The sequence below is a fragment of the Zootoca vivipara genome, chromosome 17, assembly GCF_963506605.1.
Source record: "Zootoca vivipara chromosome 17, rZooViv1.1, whole genome shotgun sequence".
Lineage (NCBI taxonomy): Eukaryota > Metazoa > Chordata > Lepidosauria > Squamata > Lacertidae > Zootoca > Zootoca vivipara.
This window is the reverse complement of record NC_083292.1, coordinates 14,973,992-14,987,900: the sequence shown is the minus strand read 5'-3', so window position 1 is coordinate 14,987,900 and position 13,909 is coordinate 14,973,992. Positions and strand designations below refer to the sequence as shown.

The window sequence follows — 13,909 nt, the reverse complement described above, 5'->3', positions numbered from 1 at the left end:
AGGGAAGTTTTTAGTGTTTGATGTTTGACCGTGTTTTTGACCCAGCCAGATGGGTGGTGTATAAATAACAATTAATAATAATAATAATAGTAATAATAATAATAATAATAATTTTGCCTGAACCAGAACTTTGCATCTGGCTCTTTTGAAGTTATTTTCATTAGCTTCAGCCCAACAATCTCCATTAATCCCCAGGTTGATTTGATTAGACTTCCTCAGAGACTCCAGCAAAACTGGTCTTTCATGGGGAGGGCCACTATGTGTCAATTGATGGACTCTAAACACCATCCACTCCAACTCCTTGCTCAGGAAAGGAATATTAACCCCTGTGGGAAGAGAGGGCTAGTCCTCTTATGGAGGGGCGGCTAGCTAAAAGAAGAGGCAGCAGAGAGCGGATGAATGAACGGACCATTTGCCCAGCAGAGTTGAGCCCCCGCTAGGCTCTGCATTAGACTTATAAACTTGTTCATAAATGATCTGGAGTTGGTTTGTTTATTTGTTTGTTTGTTTATTTCCCCTTAAGAGTTCTCTAAATTGCTTTCTAGGACATTGTCCTTCCAAGCAGAGTACAACCACTTCCGAAGCATGATAAAATAACAGTTACAACATATCACAAAAGTCAGGAAAACGGAGCAACGCATCTTTTAAAATATCCAGCTAATGAAATGGATCAGGATCTTGCCAACCAGCTAGAAACCTGCAATAAAACCAATTGGTCCCAAACCAGCCTGAAACGGCAGCAGAGTCAGCCGCTTTCTGAATCCCACAGCTGAGCCTGGAGGCAGAGGAGGAGGAGGAGGTGGCAGCCATCCCTGGCAGGAGCAGACTCCTAAGCCAGGGGCCATTCCTGGCAAGGCTCCGCCTGTCATGACTGTCTGTCTCACTGGCGTCAGTGATCGGGTTTTGTTCCACTATTGTTCATAATTATGAATCTCTCCCCACACCTTTATGAGGCTTTGCTTCTAAGCAGGCACAAGGGCGGTTTGCCTCTGAAGGAAAAGCTAGTGGCTGGGGAGCACAAGCAGGCAGGGTAGATGGACTCAGGCCCTGGTTGTGGGCACCTAGACTAGGAGCAGGAAGCTGGGGCTAAGTGGGCCCGATTCACCTACAGAGTTCTTCTGACCTCCTTATCCCCGAGAGTTCCGTCATAGCTTGGTGCAGAGCACAGGGTCTCCTGCGAAGCTTGCTTCTGAGCCCAGAGCCCGCTTCTTCTTAAAATTGAGTTCATCAAACTCCTCTCGGATTTCGAGGATCGATTTCCCCTTGGTCTCCGGCAGGATGAAGTAAATAACGAATGCGGAAATGTAGAGAGTGCCCATGAAGATGAGGAAGCTGAACTGATGAATGCGTTCCTGGAGAGGGAGGGAGGGGGAAACAGACACACCCCAACCCCACAGAATTATAAGGCAAGCCTGGATCGGTTCCTCCTTCCACGGATACTTTGCTTCTTGGGTGATCTCCATACAGACCCTGCCGTTCCCAACAGGGCAAGCCTTTGCAATGACAACTTCGCACCACCCTGCAAACCTCTTTAGGCAAATTGATGCAGCCCAGCGGCACCTTCCCTGCCATCTTCCTGCAGCGGAAGCAGGATACTGGGGCAGGGAGGGGAATGGAACCATCAGGAGAAGTCTCGCTTACCACAACAAATGGGAACACCATTCCTATCACAAAGAATCCGATCCAGTTTAAGACTCCGCTGATCACGTAGGAAGACGACCTGGAGGACTGGTCGAAGATCTCCATCCTCACAGACGCCCCAGCCCCGGCTGAGGAGGGAAGCAGAGGTCAGGGCCGCTCCTGCTGCTGCCACCACCGGGCTAGAAAATGATGCTGCAAAGAGCACCCAAGGGAGCCTCTCCCACCATCTCAGATGCCCCAGCAGTCGCCAAGCGGCTTGGAACAGACGCTGTACTCACGCCTGCCACAGGCTTCATGGCACTCAGAACGTGGCAAGTGAAAATACGGCCCTGTTGTTGGTGATGGAGAGGAAGGTGCTGGGCCCGGGGCTGGGGAGTGAGGGGAACTGGGGGGCAGGGGGTTGAGACCGGCAGTGGATGGCTCATCAGCCGGCACCACCCCCAAGCCCTGCCCTCCAAGCGTGGGCTTCTGTCTTCCTGAGGTTGCAGCTGCTGAGCTCCAGATTCCAGCCTTTTTCATAGAATCGTAGAATTGGGACCACGAGTGTCAACTTTTCCAACCCCCTGCAATACAGGAATCTTTTGCCCAACTTGGGGCTCGAACCCACGACCCTGAGATTAAGAACCTCATGCTCTACCGACTGAGCTCTACATCATGAGCCATCTTTTTTTCATGACCATGTTGCCTCCAGGGGGAATGTGGGGGAAGCACTTGTGGATGGGGGAGACTCTTGTGCCAAAGGAGGGGTTGGGGTGAACCTCCTCTTGCCTACCCGGCCTCAATGTCAGGGGCTGGAGTGAGGAGGAATGGTGGGAGCACCCCCCTCCTGAACCTTCCCGGTGGGAAGAAGGCAGTATTGATTTGGAACAGTGGTTTGCAGAGGGACATCATCCAGAGGGGGAAAGCTGGGAAATACAGGGTGAGGAGCAGCTAGAAGAGCAAACACCAGGAGAGAGAGAGACAACTGGAAGATTCAGTGTCCTTGGAAAGCATTCCTGACCCCCCTTCACCTAAGACTAGACGGGCTTTGAGAGTGATAGAACAGAAAGCGCAGCGGCAACAAGCTCAGATTACCAGATGTAGGAATGATGTAGATTAATGCAGACAGAAGGGGTGAACCTTAACTGGGAGCAACGCCATTTCTAGAGAGATATGCATTCGTTTCTACCTCGCTGTGATTATTAAAGAAAGAACACTCCTTTCGTTTGATCTGCTTATTTACTGCCACTGGGGGAGGGATCCAATTCCCCGAAGCCTGACACTCAGCCGGGGAAAGGTCCCCGTGTCTGGTGGGCTGTAGCTGAGCTGCAGGGAAGCCCTCATGCACCAGGACCCATAGCTAAAGGAACCGAGGGGCAAAGTTCCCAGCTCTGCACTGGAGAGGCTGATCCTGCACTGTGCTGGATCCTGCACTGTCTGGAACTCACTCAGCTTCCTGTGCAAAGGCGCAGCTGCAGCCAGGATTGGACCTCCCCCCCAATTTCCTGGGCCCGCTCAGGCAGCCTAGGGAGCCTCAGCATGATGTTGACCCCTTCCCTTCCCTTTCCCCCCTCCCTTGCCCCCCAATCACTGCTGAGTGCAATTAATCGGTTGAGCAGCAGCAAAACTGTTACCATCTGTTTGCTGCAATTTTATGTTCTAGTGCAAAGGGACAGCCCACAATATATTACAGTCTATGACAGGCATCCCCAAACTTCGGCCCTCCAGATGTTTTGGACTACAATTCCCATCACCCCTGACCACTGGTCCTGTTAGCTAGGGATCATGGGAGTTGTAGGCCAAAACATCTGGAGGGCCACAGTTTGGGGATGCCTGGTCTATGAGAAGATCAATAGATTCCGGACAAATTGCATGACTGCACAGCTAATTTTAAACAACACTAAAACTAGATAATAATGACAACAATAATAAGCTACAGAATGTGAAGTTAAATGTTTAGGATGAATTGGCAGCTCACCATTAGATATAGAAGGAATGCAATAGTTTTTGGAGGTTTTACAGACACCTTTATGGTGTGAAATGCACAGTAGCCTGAGAAGTAGTCTTGTGCTTCACTAAGAACTTTTGAAACCTTGATTGGCTCGATGCCCTAAAACTGAAAATGAAGCCAGATTTGGATAATCTTTTAGGGCACTTTGCTTATTTGTCTCCCCAACTGCCATGCTATCAAATGAAATCAAAGAACTCACTGATTATTATTTTTTTAAAGTTAAATTAGTCAGTTTTTACTCCATAGCTTTCTTTGAGGGTTTTGGGTGGAAAAACTGCCTATCGATATGAACAAGTGCCCCATCACTGACCTGGGCCGGCTCCAAAACAGATCACAAAGCAGAATATCAGGGCAAGGCTGCAGTAGGGCATCCAGGAGAAGGAATGCTGAAATGAAAGCACATTTTCATTCATGAGAGTTGAGGCTCCCCCTGGGCGCAGGTTGGAGGGATGTGTGGGCCTCTCTCCTAAGGTGCAGCAGAGATGCTTGATAGACACACAAACACACCCTTGGTGAATCTGGCTTTTCATGAGGCATCTGTGCTCTTGACCACCAACCTCTGGGTTCAGATCCCGTGGGTTCCCAGCCACCAACTTCAGGAACCAAGTTCTTACCTTAGCTGCCAAGTATCCCGTTTTTCGCGGGAAACTCCCAGATTTTATTCCGTTTCCCGCTGTTCTCCTGAACGGAGAAAAATCCCGGAAATCCCCCGGATTTCCTACCTGCCAGGGAGCCTCCATTTTGGGTGCCGCTCTTCCCATGTGTGGGAACCCGAAATCGGGCAGAGCGGCATCGGAAGTCGCTTCTATGCATGCCCGATGGCCATCTTGGTGGTGGCTGCATGGTGGCGGCCATCACCAAGCGGCCACCACCAAAATGGCCGCCGGGCATGCGTAGAAGCGACTTCCGGTGCCGCTCTGCCCGATTTCCGGTGCCCACACATGGGAAGAGCGGCCCCGGTGCCGCGCCGCTGCAGAGCCCGCATTTTTCAGCGGGAGACTTGGCAGCTATGGTTCTTATAGCAGTCCCAGCCTCACCCTCCCCTACTCTGAGCCAGGTGCTGGGGTCACTCAGCGGCGTAGAAAGCCGCTGCATCACCCGGGGCAGCAAATTGCCGTGTCCCCGGGGGGGTGGGGCGTCGCTACGTAACGGCGTGTGCAGCTCTACGTAATGACGCTGCACATGGCACTACGTAGAGGGGTAGCGCGTGCCCCTGCGACTCAAAAGCCGAGCCTCCATCCTCCCGGTAAAATGCCTTGCTCGGCTCAGTCCGGCAGAGACGGAGGAAAAAGGGGAAGGGCGAGGAAGAGAGGACCCCCCAGCAAGCTCCGTGCACGGCCCCACCCCACCTGCCACTCTGTTGAGTGGCATGTGAAGCAGCCAATGGAGCCTCGCCTTGCCCCTCCCAGGGGCGAGGCGAGGCCCCATTGGCTGCTTCACATGCCACTCAACAGAGTGGCGGATGGCGGCAACATTGGGGCCTCCACGGTGGCGGCAGCGGTGGCACCCCCCCCCCCAGTGTGCAACCCGGGGCGGACCGCCCCCATTGCCCCCCTTGCTACACCCCTGGGTCACTTACAGCCTTTTTGGTCAGAGACGACCGCTGGCCACATCTTAGGTGAGGGGCTGACAGAAAAACACCCTGACCCTCAATTTTTTTTTTGCCTTCTTACCTGCAGGGAGATGGTCAGCGTGATAGCAGCAAGCACTGTGGCCATCAGCCCATAACCTCCCCAGAGCAGTAATCTTCTTCCGAAACGCTCAATGATGACACTCTGGGGACAGAAAGGACACAGAGAGCTCTACAATGGCTCCTGGGTACTCCACCAAGCCCCGGCCCAGGCCAGCGAGGGCAAATGTGGGCAATTGCCAGGGCCCACCCCTCCTAGTACTGGGCTCCCGAGGGGCTTTTTTGGGAGAGGCCTGGCAGGAGGGCTGTTGGACTCCACATCTGGACTTGGTCAGCCTAGGTCTGGCGTCAGTTTCCCCACAATGCAATTCCCTGTGACATGCCTATCCCTGAGGGCCAGGTTGAGAGGCCTGTGGGGCCGGGTTCACCCCACCCCCATGCCGCTCTCCTGCCCTGCCTAGGGCGCCCTCCCCAAGCACCTTCACTCACACAGAAGACGGCAGAGAGGAGCTCGCTGAGGCTGATCCCCAAAGACAAGGCCGGGATCTGGTCGTTGTCGAAACCAACCGTCTGCAGGACTTCAAATGTGTAGCTGTAAATCTGAATGGGGGGGGCGCACACGTTGAGAAGGGGGCCCATCAGGGGAAGCAACTCTGCCTGCAGAGATCCTTCTGGGGAGGAGGAGGGTCCCTGGACACCTCTGGCCTCACCCTCACTCGTGTAGGAAGGGAAGTTAATTTGTCAATCAAGTGGCGGTGTTTGGGACAAGTTTTGGAAGCAAGCAGGACTTCCGCAGAAAGAAAATGAACAGTTGAGGAGGAGCTAACCTGGGACTCAGCTTCATTAGTTCAAAAACCACATTTTGAATGCATTATAATAAACGCGCAACACCAGGTGGCAATAGAGAAGAGGGGGGGATCTCTGTGATTTTCCATAGCGTTTACCCCCTTTTGTTATACAGTGCAACCTCCCTCCAAAAACGTGATCTTTAAAGCTGAATCGGAGCAAACATCAATTTGGGTTTTCCATGGATTGATGTTTGCTGCAATTGAGCTTTAAAGATCAGGGGTTTTTTTTTGGGAGGGGAAGCCCTGGAACAATGAAAAGTGCACTCAGACACAGAGCTTTAAATCAGGCATCCCCAAACTCGGCCCTCCAGATGTTTTGGGACTACAACTCCCATCATTCCTAGCTAACAGGACCAGTGGTCAGGGATTATGGGAATTGTAGTCCCAAAACATCTGGAGGGTCGAGTTTGGGGATGCCTGCTTTAAAGTGAGGACCGTGCTTGGAAAGAGTGAAGAGGTAAATGTTGGTAAGTAATCAGTGGGCAAAAGTTATCAGAAGGCACCTCCTTTTGAAGTCACGTTTCTAGGGACAGGTCTGTGTCTGAGTGGGCATTTTTGTTCCTGCGCTCCCCCCTCCCCAAATCCACTCATTTTACCATTGAATTGGACCAAATGAGCATAGGGTTTTTGTGAATTGCTGTTTGCTCTGATTCAGTGGCGCTGTGGGTTAAACCACTGAGCCTAGGGCTTGCTGATCAGAAGGTCAGCGGTTTGAATCCCTGCGACGGGGTGAGCTCCCGTTGCTCGGTCCCAGCTCCTGCCAACCTAGCAGTTTGAAAGCACGTCAAAATGCAAGTAGATAAATAGGAACCGCTACAGCGGGAAGGTAAACGGCGTTTCTGTGTGCTGCTCTGGTTCGCCAGAAGCGGCTTTGTCATGCTGGCCACATGACCTGGAAGCTGTACGCCGGCTCCCTTGGCCAATAACGCGAGATGAGTGCCACAACCCCAGAGTCGGTCACGACTGGACCTAATGGTCAGGGGTCCCTTTACCTTTACCTGATTCAGTGGTTTTCCTGGGGGGAAGCACCAGGAAAAAAATGAACACCCCCACTCGCACCCAACCCTGGAAAGCCCAACCCTGTGCCTGGGAAGTACAGATGAAAGGTAAGTGTGGATGAACCCTTAACCTGAAGCAGCTCATCTCATTGGGGAGAAATATCTCAAACTCAACTGTGTGGATGCCGGTCAGCTGTAGGGTCACAGCCAACAGGAAAAGGACATACAGCTGCCGGCGCAGGGCCCGATCCTTCATCACTTCCAAGACACTCTTGGTGCTCCACAAGGCAGACTGCTGCTTCCTCAGGTCGTCCAGCTCCACCTGGTGAGGCCCTCGTCCCCAGAGGGTCTTCATGGCTGTGAAGGCAGAGAAAACAGAGGCCTTCACACCATTCTTCCCACCGCGTGGGAGCCAGGTGACACACGGGAAAGGCTCTAGCTACAACTATCACAGAGCCTTTGAGGCCCAGCGGCAGGCAAGCTCTCATCGAACTTCCTGCAGGTAAGTGGGGTTCTCAAGCCCCTACAACCCCAGCCATGCCTCCTCCGGGGCCAGCCTTGCTTTGTGGAGGGAACCGACCCATGATCCAGTTTGGAACCGCGGCAGAACTGAAAGGGAGCTCTTGAGCAATGCAAGGCACACAAAAGCAATTTGGACAACTCAAGCAAATGAGCCAAGCTGTCTATCAGCTCCATCTGGTACGCAGGCTGAGACCCTACCTGCCTGCGGACTGCCTCGCCAGAGTGGTGCATGCTCTGGTTATCTCTCGCTTGGATTACTCCAATGCGCTCTATGTGGGGCTACCTTTGAAGGTGACCCGGAAACTACAACTAACCCAGAATGCGGCAGCTAGACTGGTGAGTAGGAGCGGCCACCGAGACCACATAATACCGGTCTTGAAAGACCTGCATTGGCTCCCAGTACGTTTCCGAGCACAATTCAAAGTGTCGGTGTTGACCTTTAAAGCCCTAAACGGCCTCGGCCCAGTATACCTGAAGGAGCGTCTCCACCCCCATCGTTTTGCTCCGAGGGCCTTCTGGCAGTTCCCTCACTGCGAGAAGTGATGTTACAAGGAACCAGGTAGAGGGCCTTCTCGGTAGTGGCGCCCACCCTGTGGAACGCCCTCCCATCAGATGTCAAGGAAGTAAACAACGATCTGACTTTTAGAAGACATCTGAAGGCAGCCCTGTTTGGGGAAGTTTTTAATGTTTCGTGTTTTATTGTGTTTTTAATATTCTCTTGGGAGCCGCCAAGGCCAGATGGGTGGGGTATAAATAACATATTATTATTATTATTATTATTATTATTATTATTATTATTATTATTATTCTACACCCCACAGGAGAAGGCAAATAAAATAAAGTTAAGGAACAGGGGTGTGGAGGCAATCTGACTCAGAAAACATGTTTTGCAGCCACATGTAAGTTGTACACACCCTGAAAATGAAGGGGAAACCCACTCCTCAATTATCTCCAAGGGCAGGGGGGGGGGAGTGTCTGACTATCATGTGGCACAGCCAACATGCCACATAAAATAATTAAATACAGTCAATGGGATGAAGATCTCTTTTGAAATCCGCAAAGTTCCTTGTACCCAAGTATGCTTGAGGGAGGCTATTCTGTAATCTAACCATTTCTAGCTTCCTAGAGAGCACCCAGTTACCTTTCAGGCATCCTTCCTCATCCCCTTTGTTCAGGAACAGGTGAGGCGGGGACTCAGGGAAGAAGGGCAGAGTCAGCAGCTGGAGCAAGGCAGTCACGCTGTGGGAGGCCAACAGCAGCGGCCACAGCGAAGCGTTTCCTAGGAACTCTCTGGGAAAAGCAAACCAGAAGACATCCATCCCTTCAGAAAGCCAGGAGGGGCTTTGTGTGCCACAACAGAGGAGCAGCGAAACCTGGAGTGGTTTAAAATCAGGAGTACATGTGGCACTGGCGCTAGCCAATGCGGGCTGGTGATGGAACTAGCATGTGCTGGCTGTCATCTGAGGTTGGGGCAGGAGAGAGAGAGAGAGAGAGAGAGAGAGAGAGAGAGAGAGAGAGAGAGAGAGAGAGAGAGACTTTGTTGTGGGGTTGGGATAGGAAGCACCTGAACAGGTAGATAAGCAGGACCCTACCTTTGCCCCATCACCTGACCCAGGACTTTCCCCAGGCTCCAGAAGATGGAGGCAGTTGAATTTGCGAATCCACGGAGCTTCTTGGGGGAAATTTCCCCGACATACTGAGGATGGAGAAGGACACAGAGACCTGGACGTGAAGGCAGAGAGAGGAAGAGACTCTTAGCATTGCAGGACCCAAAAAGCATCTGGGAGAAGTTATCCAGAAGAAGCTGCCTTATACCAAACCAGTTCAGTATTGTCTACCCAGACTGGCTGTGCTCTCTCCAGGGTTTCGGACATTTTGAATTGAGATGGCTTCACTGAATTGCATCGATCGTTTCAATAGATTTTTGCTGCTGCTGTTGGTTTTATTTACACACTGCTGGGTTTGATATTATGGTGACAGCGATGCTTGTTGCCTTTAATGCTGTTGAGATTATTGTTGAGCCCCTCAAAGCTCAACGTCTGTTGTTGGAAAAGCAGGATTCAAAACTCAAATAAGCTGGAGATACCGCTGGGGGATTGAACCTGGGACCTTCTGCAAACAAGGCAGGGGGTGAGCAAAGCCCTTTCCCCTGTGTGGAATTCCTGCTGATCAAACCTATCCCTGGGATAGCTGGCCATGATTGGCACCCTGGGGCAAGACGAGGAGAAACTGGGGACAAGTGGGGTAAAAGGTAAAGGTAAGGGACCCCTGGACGGTTAGGTCCAGTCAAAGGTGACTATGGGGTTGCGGCGCTCATCTCGCTTTCAGGCAGAGGGAGCCGGCGTTTGTCCACAGACAGCTTTCCGGCTCATGTGGCCAGCATAATTAAACCGCTTCTGGCACAACGGGACACCGTGATGGAAACCAGAGCGCATGGAAACCCCATTTACCTTCCCGCCACAGTGACACCTATTTATCTACTTGCACTGGCGTGCTTTCGAACTGCTAGGTTGGCAGGAGCTGGGACAGAGCAACGGGAGCTCACTCCATCGTGCGGATTCGAACCGCCGATCTTCTGATCGGCAACTCCAAGATGCTCAGTGGTTTAAACCACAGCGCCACCCATGTGGGGACCTGGAAGTGGAGGGGAAGAGACTGCAGTTTCAGGGGTTGCGCTGAAGCAAGGGACCGAGACTTGGGAGCAGGCTGGTCCACTTTCCCCACAGTTCATCACTCAGGTGGTAGCTCAGAGGAACCCAGCCCTGCCAGTGAGCCCAGAGCAGCTCGGAGGAGGAGAGCACTTACTAGTGCTGATGCCACACAGGAAGCGACCTGCCAGGATCAGCTCAAAAGAGTCGGCCACCTTGCTGATGCCCATGATGACGGCTCCTGACAGCATGGTGAGGTTGGCGCCCAAGAGGCATTTCTTTCTGTTGGCACAAGGATGGAGGAAGCCATGAGGGGCAGCAGTGGAATTCCACTCAATATTGATCCAGAGCAGATTCCAATGTATAAGTTAGCAGAGTAAAAACTTGAACACGTTGCAAGATTCCCCCCAAAATAGACCAGAGGCCATTGTATTTCATCCAGCAGAGCTTTACTGCTGCTGAAGGCAAATGAGCATAATGGCCACAAATCCAGTAAGTTCAGGATTGGCCCTGTCCATAAGAAATCCAGTTTCAGCAGACTTAACTTAAACTTACAGTAAGTCTAAACCTTAACACTAAGCATGCTATATACAGAGCACCACACAAGAAGAGAAGGGGGGGAAATTGCATGCCTTTGTGCCACAATGACAGAAGGACAGGTAGTAGCACAACACACACATCCATTGCCATACATGCAGAATTTGGCCGTCAGAAACTGTCTGGGCGGAAATTGCTGATATGTCCAGGAAAATCCAGACATATGACAACCAATGTTGAAAGTGTAGATTTTGGTGAAATTCCTTAAATGTAGCTCAATATTTTTTTTGAAATTTTGCAAAACTAAAACAAACAAGCAAACAAAGGCTCGACAACTTTGTGTCCGGATTTTCACATTTTGAAATACGGCAAGCCTAATATACATCATACACTCCATACTCTGTCTGGTGATTTTTGAGGCTCTCCTGGGCTTGCACCCCCAGCGGGGCCTGGTTTCGCCAACCCCTAAGTGTTCTGCAACTACAATGCACACAGGTGCTTTGCTAGAATTTCCCTTTACTTTTTCAGCATGAAGAATTCCTGTCCTGGTCACCAGTTGCAAGAATATTCTGACCAGGACAGCCCACCTCTGGTCAGCTGACAACTGGGATGCGCTTTGGGCCTTGACTGTGGAGCCTTCAAGGCCCACTCCTCTTCCCAGCAGAGCCCTGGCCAGCTCATTCCCAGCACACCATTTTGTGGCTCGAGCTCGCTTTTCCAGGAGCAGCTTGTTTCAAACTTATACGGTACCTACTTCCCGAACTTTGTTGTCAGGTACCCGCTGGCCATAGTGCCCAGGAGGCCCCCTAAGGAAAAGATGGACACAATCGAGGCCCAGAACAATGTGAGGCTTTCGGGGTGGACGGGCATCCCGGATCGCACCAGCCAGCTCTCATTGATGAACGTTTTCACGTGCTGCAAAAAGAGGAAACCCCGTTAACCAGAAGATCCTGTGAAAAGCCAGTAGTTTGGGAGGTGTGGGGAGCTGAACAAGAAGCAAATGGGGAAAAGGAGAGGAAAGTGTGGCCTGCAATAATATAAGATCACACACCTGGTCATTGCATGGAGGAAAAAGTCAACTCCAGCAGCCAAACGGATTTGTTCCTTGTGGTGCTTGACCAAAGCTGGGGCCCATTCTCTGCCCCGCTTTCCCGCTCCTTTTCAGGGTATGGAGCAGAGTTTCCCAAACTTGGGTCACTAGTTGTTTTTGGACTACAACTCCCATCATCCCTAACCAGCATGACCAGTGGCCAGGGATGATGGGAACTGTAGTCCAAAACCAGCTGGCGACCCACTGGTTTGGAAGTAAGAATATCCGTGTCTGTTTTCTGGGAGACTCTGGCAAAGGCAGAACCTTGGAGGAGCAATTCTGGGGGAGCCTCTCTTGCAGCTTCCACCAACCACCGGAAGAGGTTTCCCCTTTGCTGCTTACCACAGAGGTGTAGGTGATCATAGACCCTTGGAAGCCAGCCTGGAGGGACCCACCAATTCCTAGGACGAGCATCATGAGGAGGAGCCTCTGGTGCTGAACCTGGGGAGAAACAGATATCCATCCTCAACACTCTTCAGGGCAGAAAAATAAACCAGACCCGAGCATAAACTGCGGGGTGGGGGTGGGGATTGGGGGGGGGTAGTGTGGGGCGACTCACGCAGTGCAAGGAAGGGCTTTGCAGCACAATCTTGACCACGTTAAATGGGAAGGTGAAAGAGAGCAAATATCTAGGTGAGAATTCATTCTAAACTCCGGTTCATCATGTGATGCATTTGGAATGGAGACAGAAAGATGATCCTGCTTTGCCTCTACTGAGAACTGGGCAGACAGCCTTTTGACTTTGTCCTCACCCATAACCTGTGGAGTTGTGCTTTTTTTACAAGGTTGCCCTGTGATGGAAACGTCATGGTGGGAGGGCTTGGAGCACACACACACCCCCGGTCTTTTACAGAAGTGGTCGTAACAGGTGCCTTAAGAATGCAGGAAGTGGGAGGGGGGCAAACTCAGCCCTAGCTTGCCAGGAGGTCCTATTCTGACATTACACACCTTTCTCCCCAAGATGGGCAAAATATATTTGAGTTCACAGATCGGTGCTCCAGGTACCTTCAGAAACGAACAAACTAGACAACTCCGGTGCCCAGCTTGTGTGTGAGATCTGAAAGATCTTAGAATGGACCCTGCTCCAGGGAGTGGTGATTAAAGATGGAACATGAATAAACCAATAATAATAATAAAATAATTTATTATTTATACCCCGCCCGTCTGGCTGGGTTTCCCCAGCCACCCCCTCGAACCTCACTCACCAAGTCCCAAAGGGAGCTGCTGCCCATCTCTGCTGGAGAGGCTTCCTCCGGGTCCCTCCTCTGCTGCCGGCTGCCGCTGCTACCTCACAAGGTGGGCGGACGGCCCCTGGTGTTCCTCTTTCTTCATCCTATTTGGTTTGGCCTGCCACCAAACGGCCCGAGGTTAATGTTTGATCCCGCGTGTGATGACATTTGATTCGTTTCAGAGCACTGGGTTAAACTGCATTTTGGCCGGCTGCGCTCGGACCAATCCAAGAGAGGGGTGAGGCTTCTTGGCCTGAGAACGTGTTGGGCAGCAGATGCACGGGGGTGGGGTGGGTGTCCAGTATCCCTCTGAGCACTGACACTTTCCTTCCAACACGGTTGCCCACCTCCTGCCTCTCATATTCATGGGGCATCCTTCGTTGGCTATGTCAACTCAAGAGCACCTTTCTTATTAACCTCTCTACCCCTTAAGTAAATTGTAATTCCCCCCCCCCCATTCCTTATCAAAGTTTCTATCTTCCTGGTTTCTGATTTTCTCGGTCATTTTTGCCATTTTGGCATAGTCCATCACCTTCATCAACTATTCATCTCTGTTCGGGACTTTATCTTCTTTCCATCTCAACAAAGCCTATTTTCTGAGGTAACCAACAGCACCACCTGGAGTGTCTGGGTTTCAGCATCCTCAGAATAGGATGGTATCTCGGGGTTTTGTTTCCTTTTTTACAATGGCCCAAATGATCAGAATCTACTTTGTAATGCACAGAATCATTAGTGAGATAGAAACAGTCTCTACGTACATTTTTAGTCCCGCCCCT

General features: G+C 51.4%; 1 protein-coding gene across 1 annotated transcript; it reads right to left on the bottom strand.

Annotated features, from left to right (window-relative positions):
- Window positions 1-172: 172 nt before the first annotated feature.
- Window positions 173-13,211, bottom strand: LOC118076037 (solute carrier family 2, facilitated glucose transporter member 11-like). The gene is made up of 12 exons (XM_035098541.2): window positions 13,110-13,211; window positions 12,247-12,345; window positions 11,569-11,729; window positions 10,435-10,559; window positions 9,222-9,351; window positions 8,771-8,919; window positions 7,283-7,464; window positions 5,751-5,861; window positions 5,305-5,406; window positions 3,942-4,017; window positions 1,642-1,769; window positions 173-1,352 (listed from the first exon to the last, which is right to left on the bottom strand). The coding sequence occupies exons 1-12, from the start codon at window positions 13,134-13,136 to the stop codon at window positions 1,146-1,148; spliced, it is 1,497 nt and encodes a 498-aa protein (XP_034954432.1). The 5' UTR covers window positions 13,137-13,211; the 3' UTR covers window positions 173-1,145.
- Window positions 13,212-13,909: the final 698 nt, after the last annotated feature.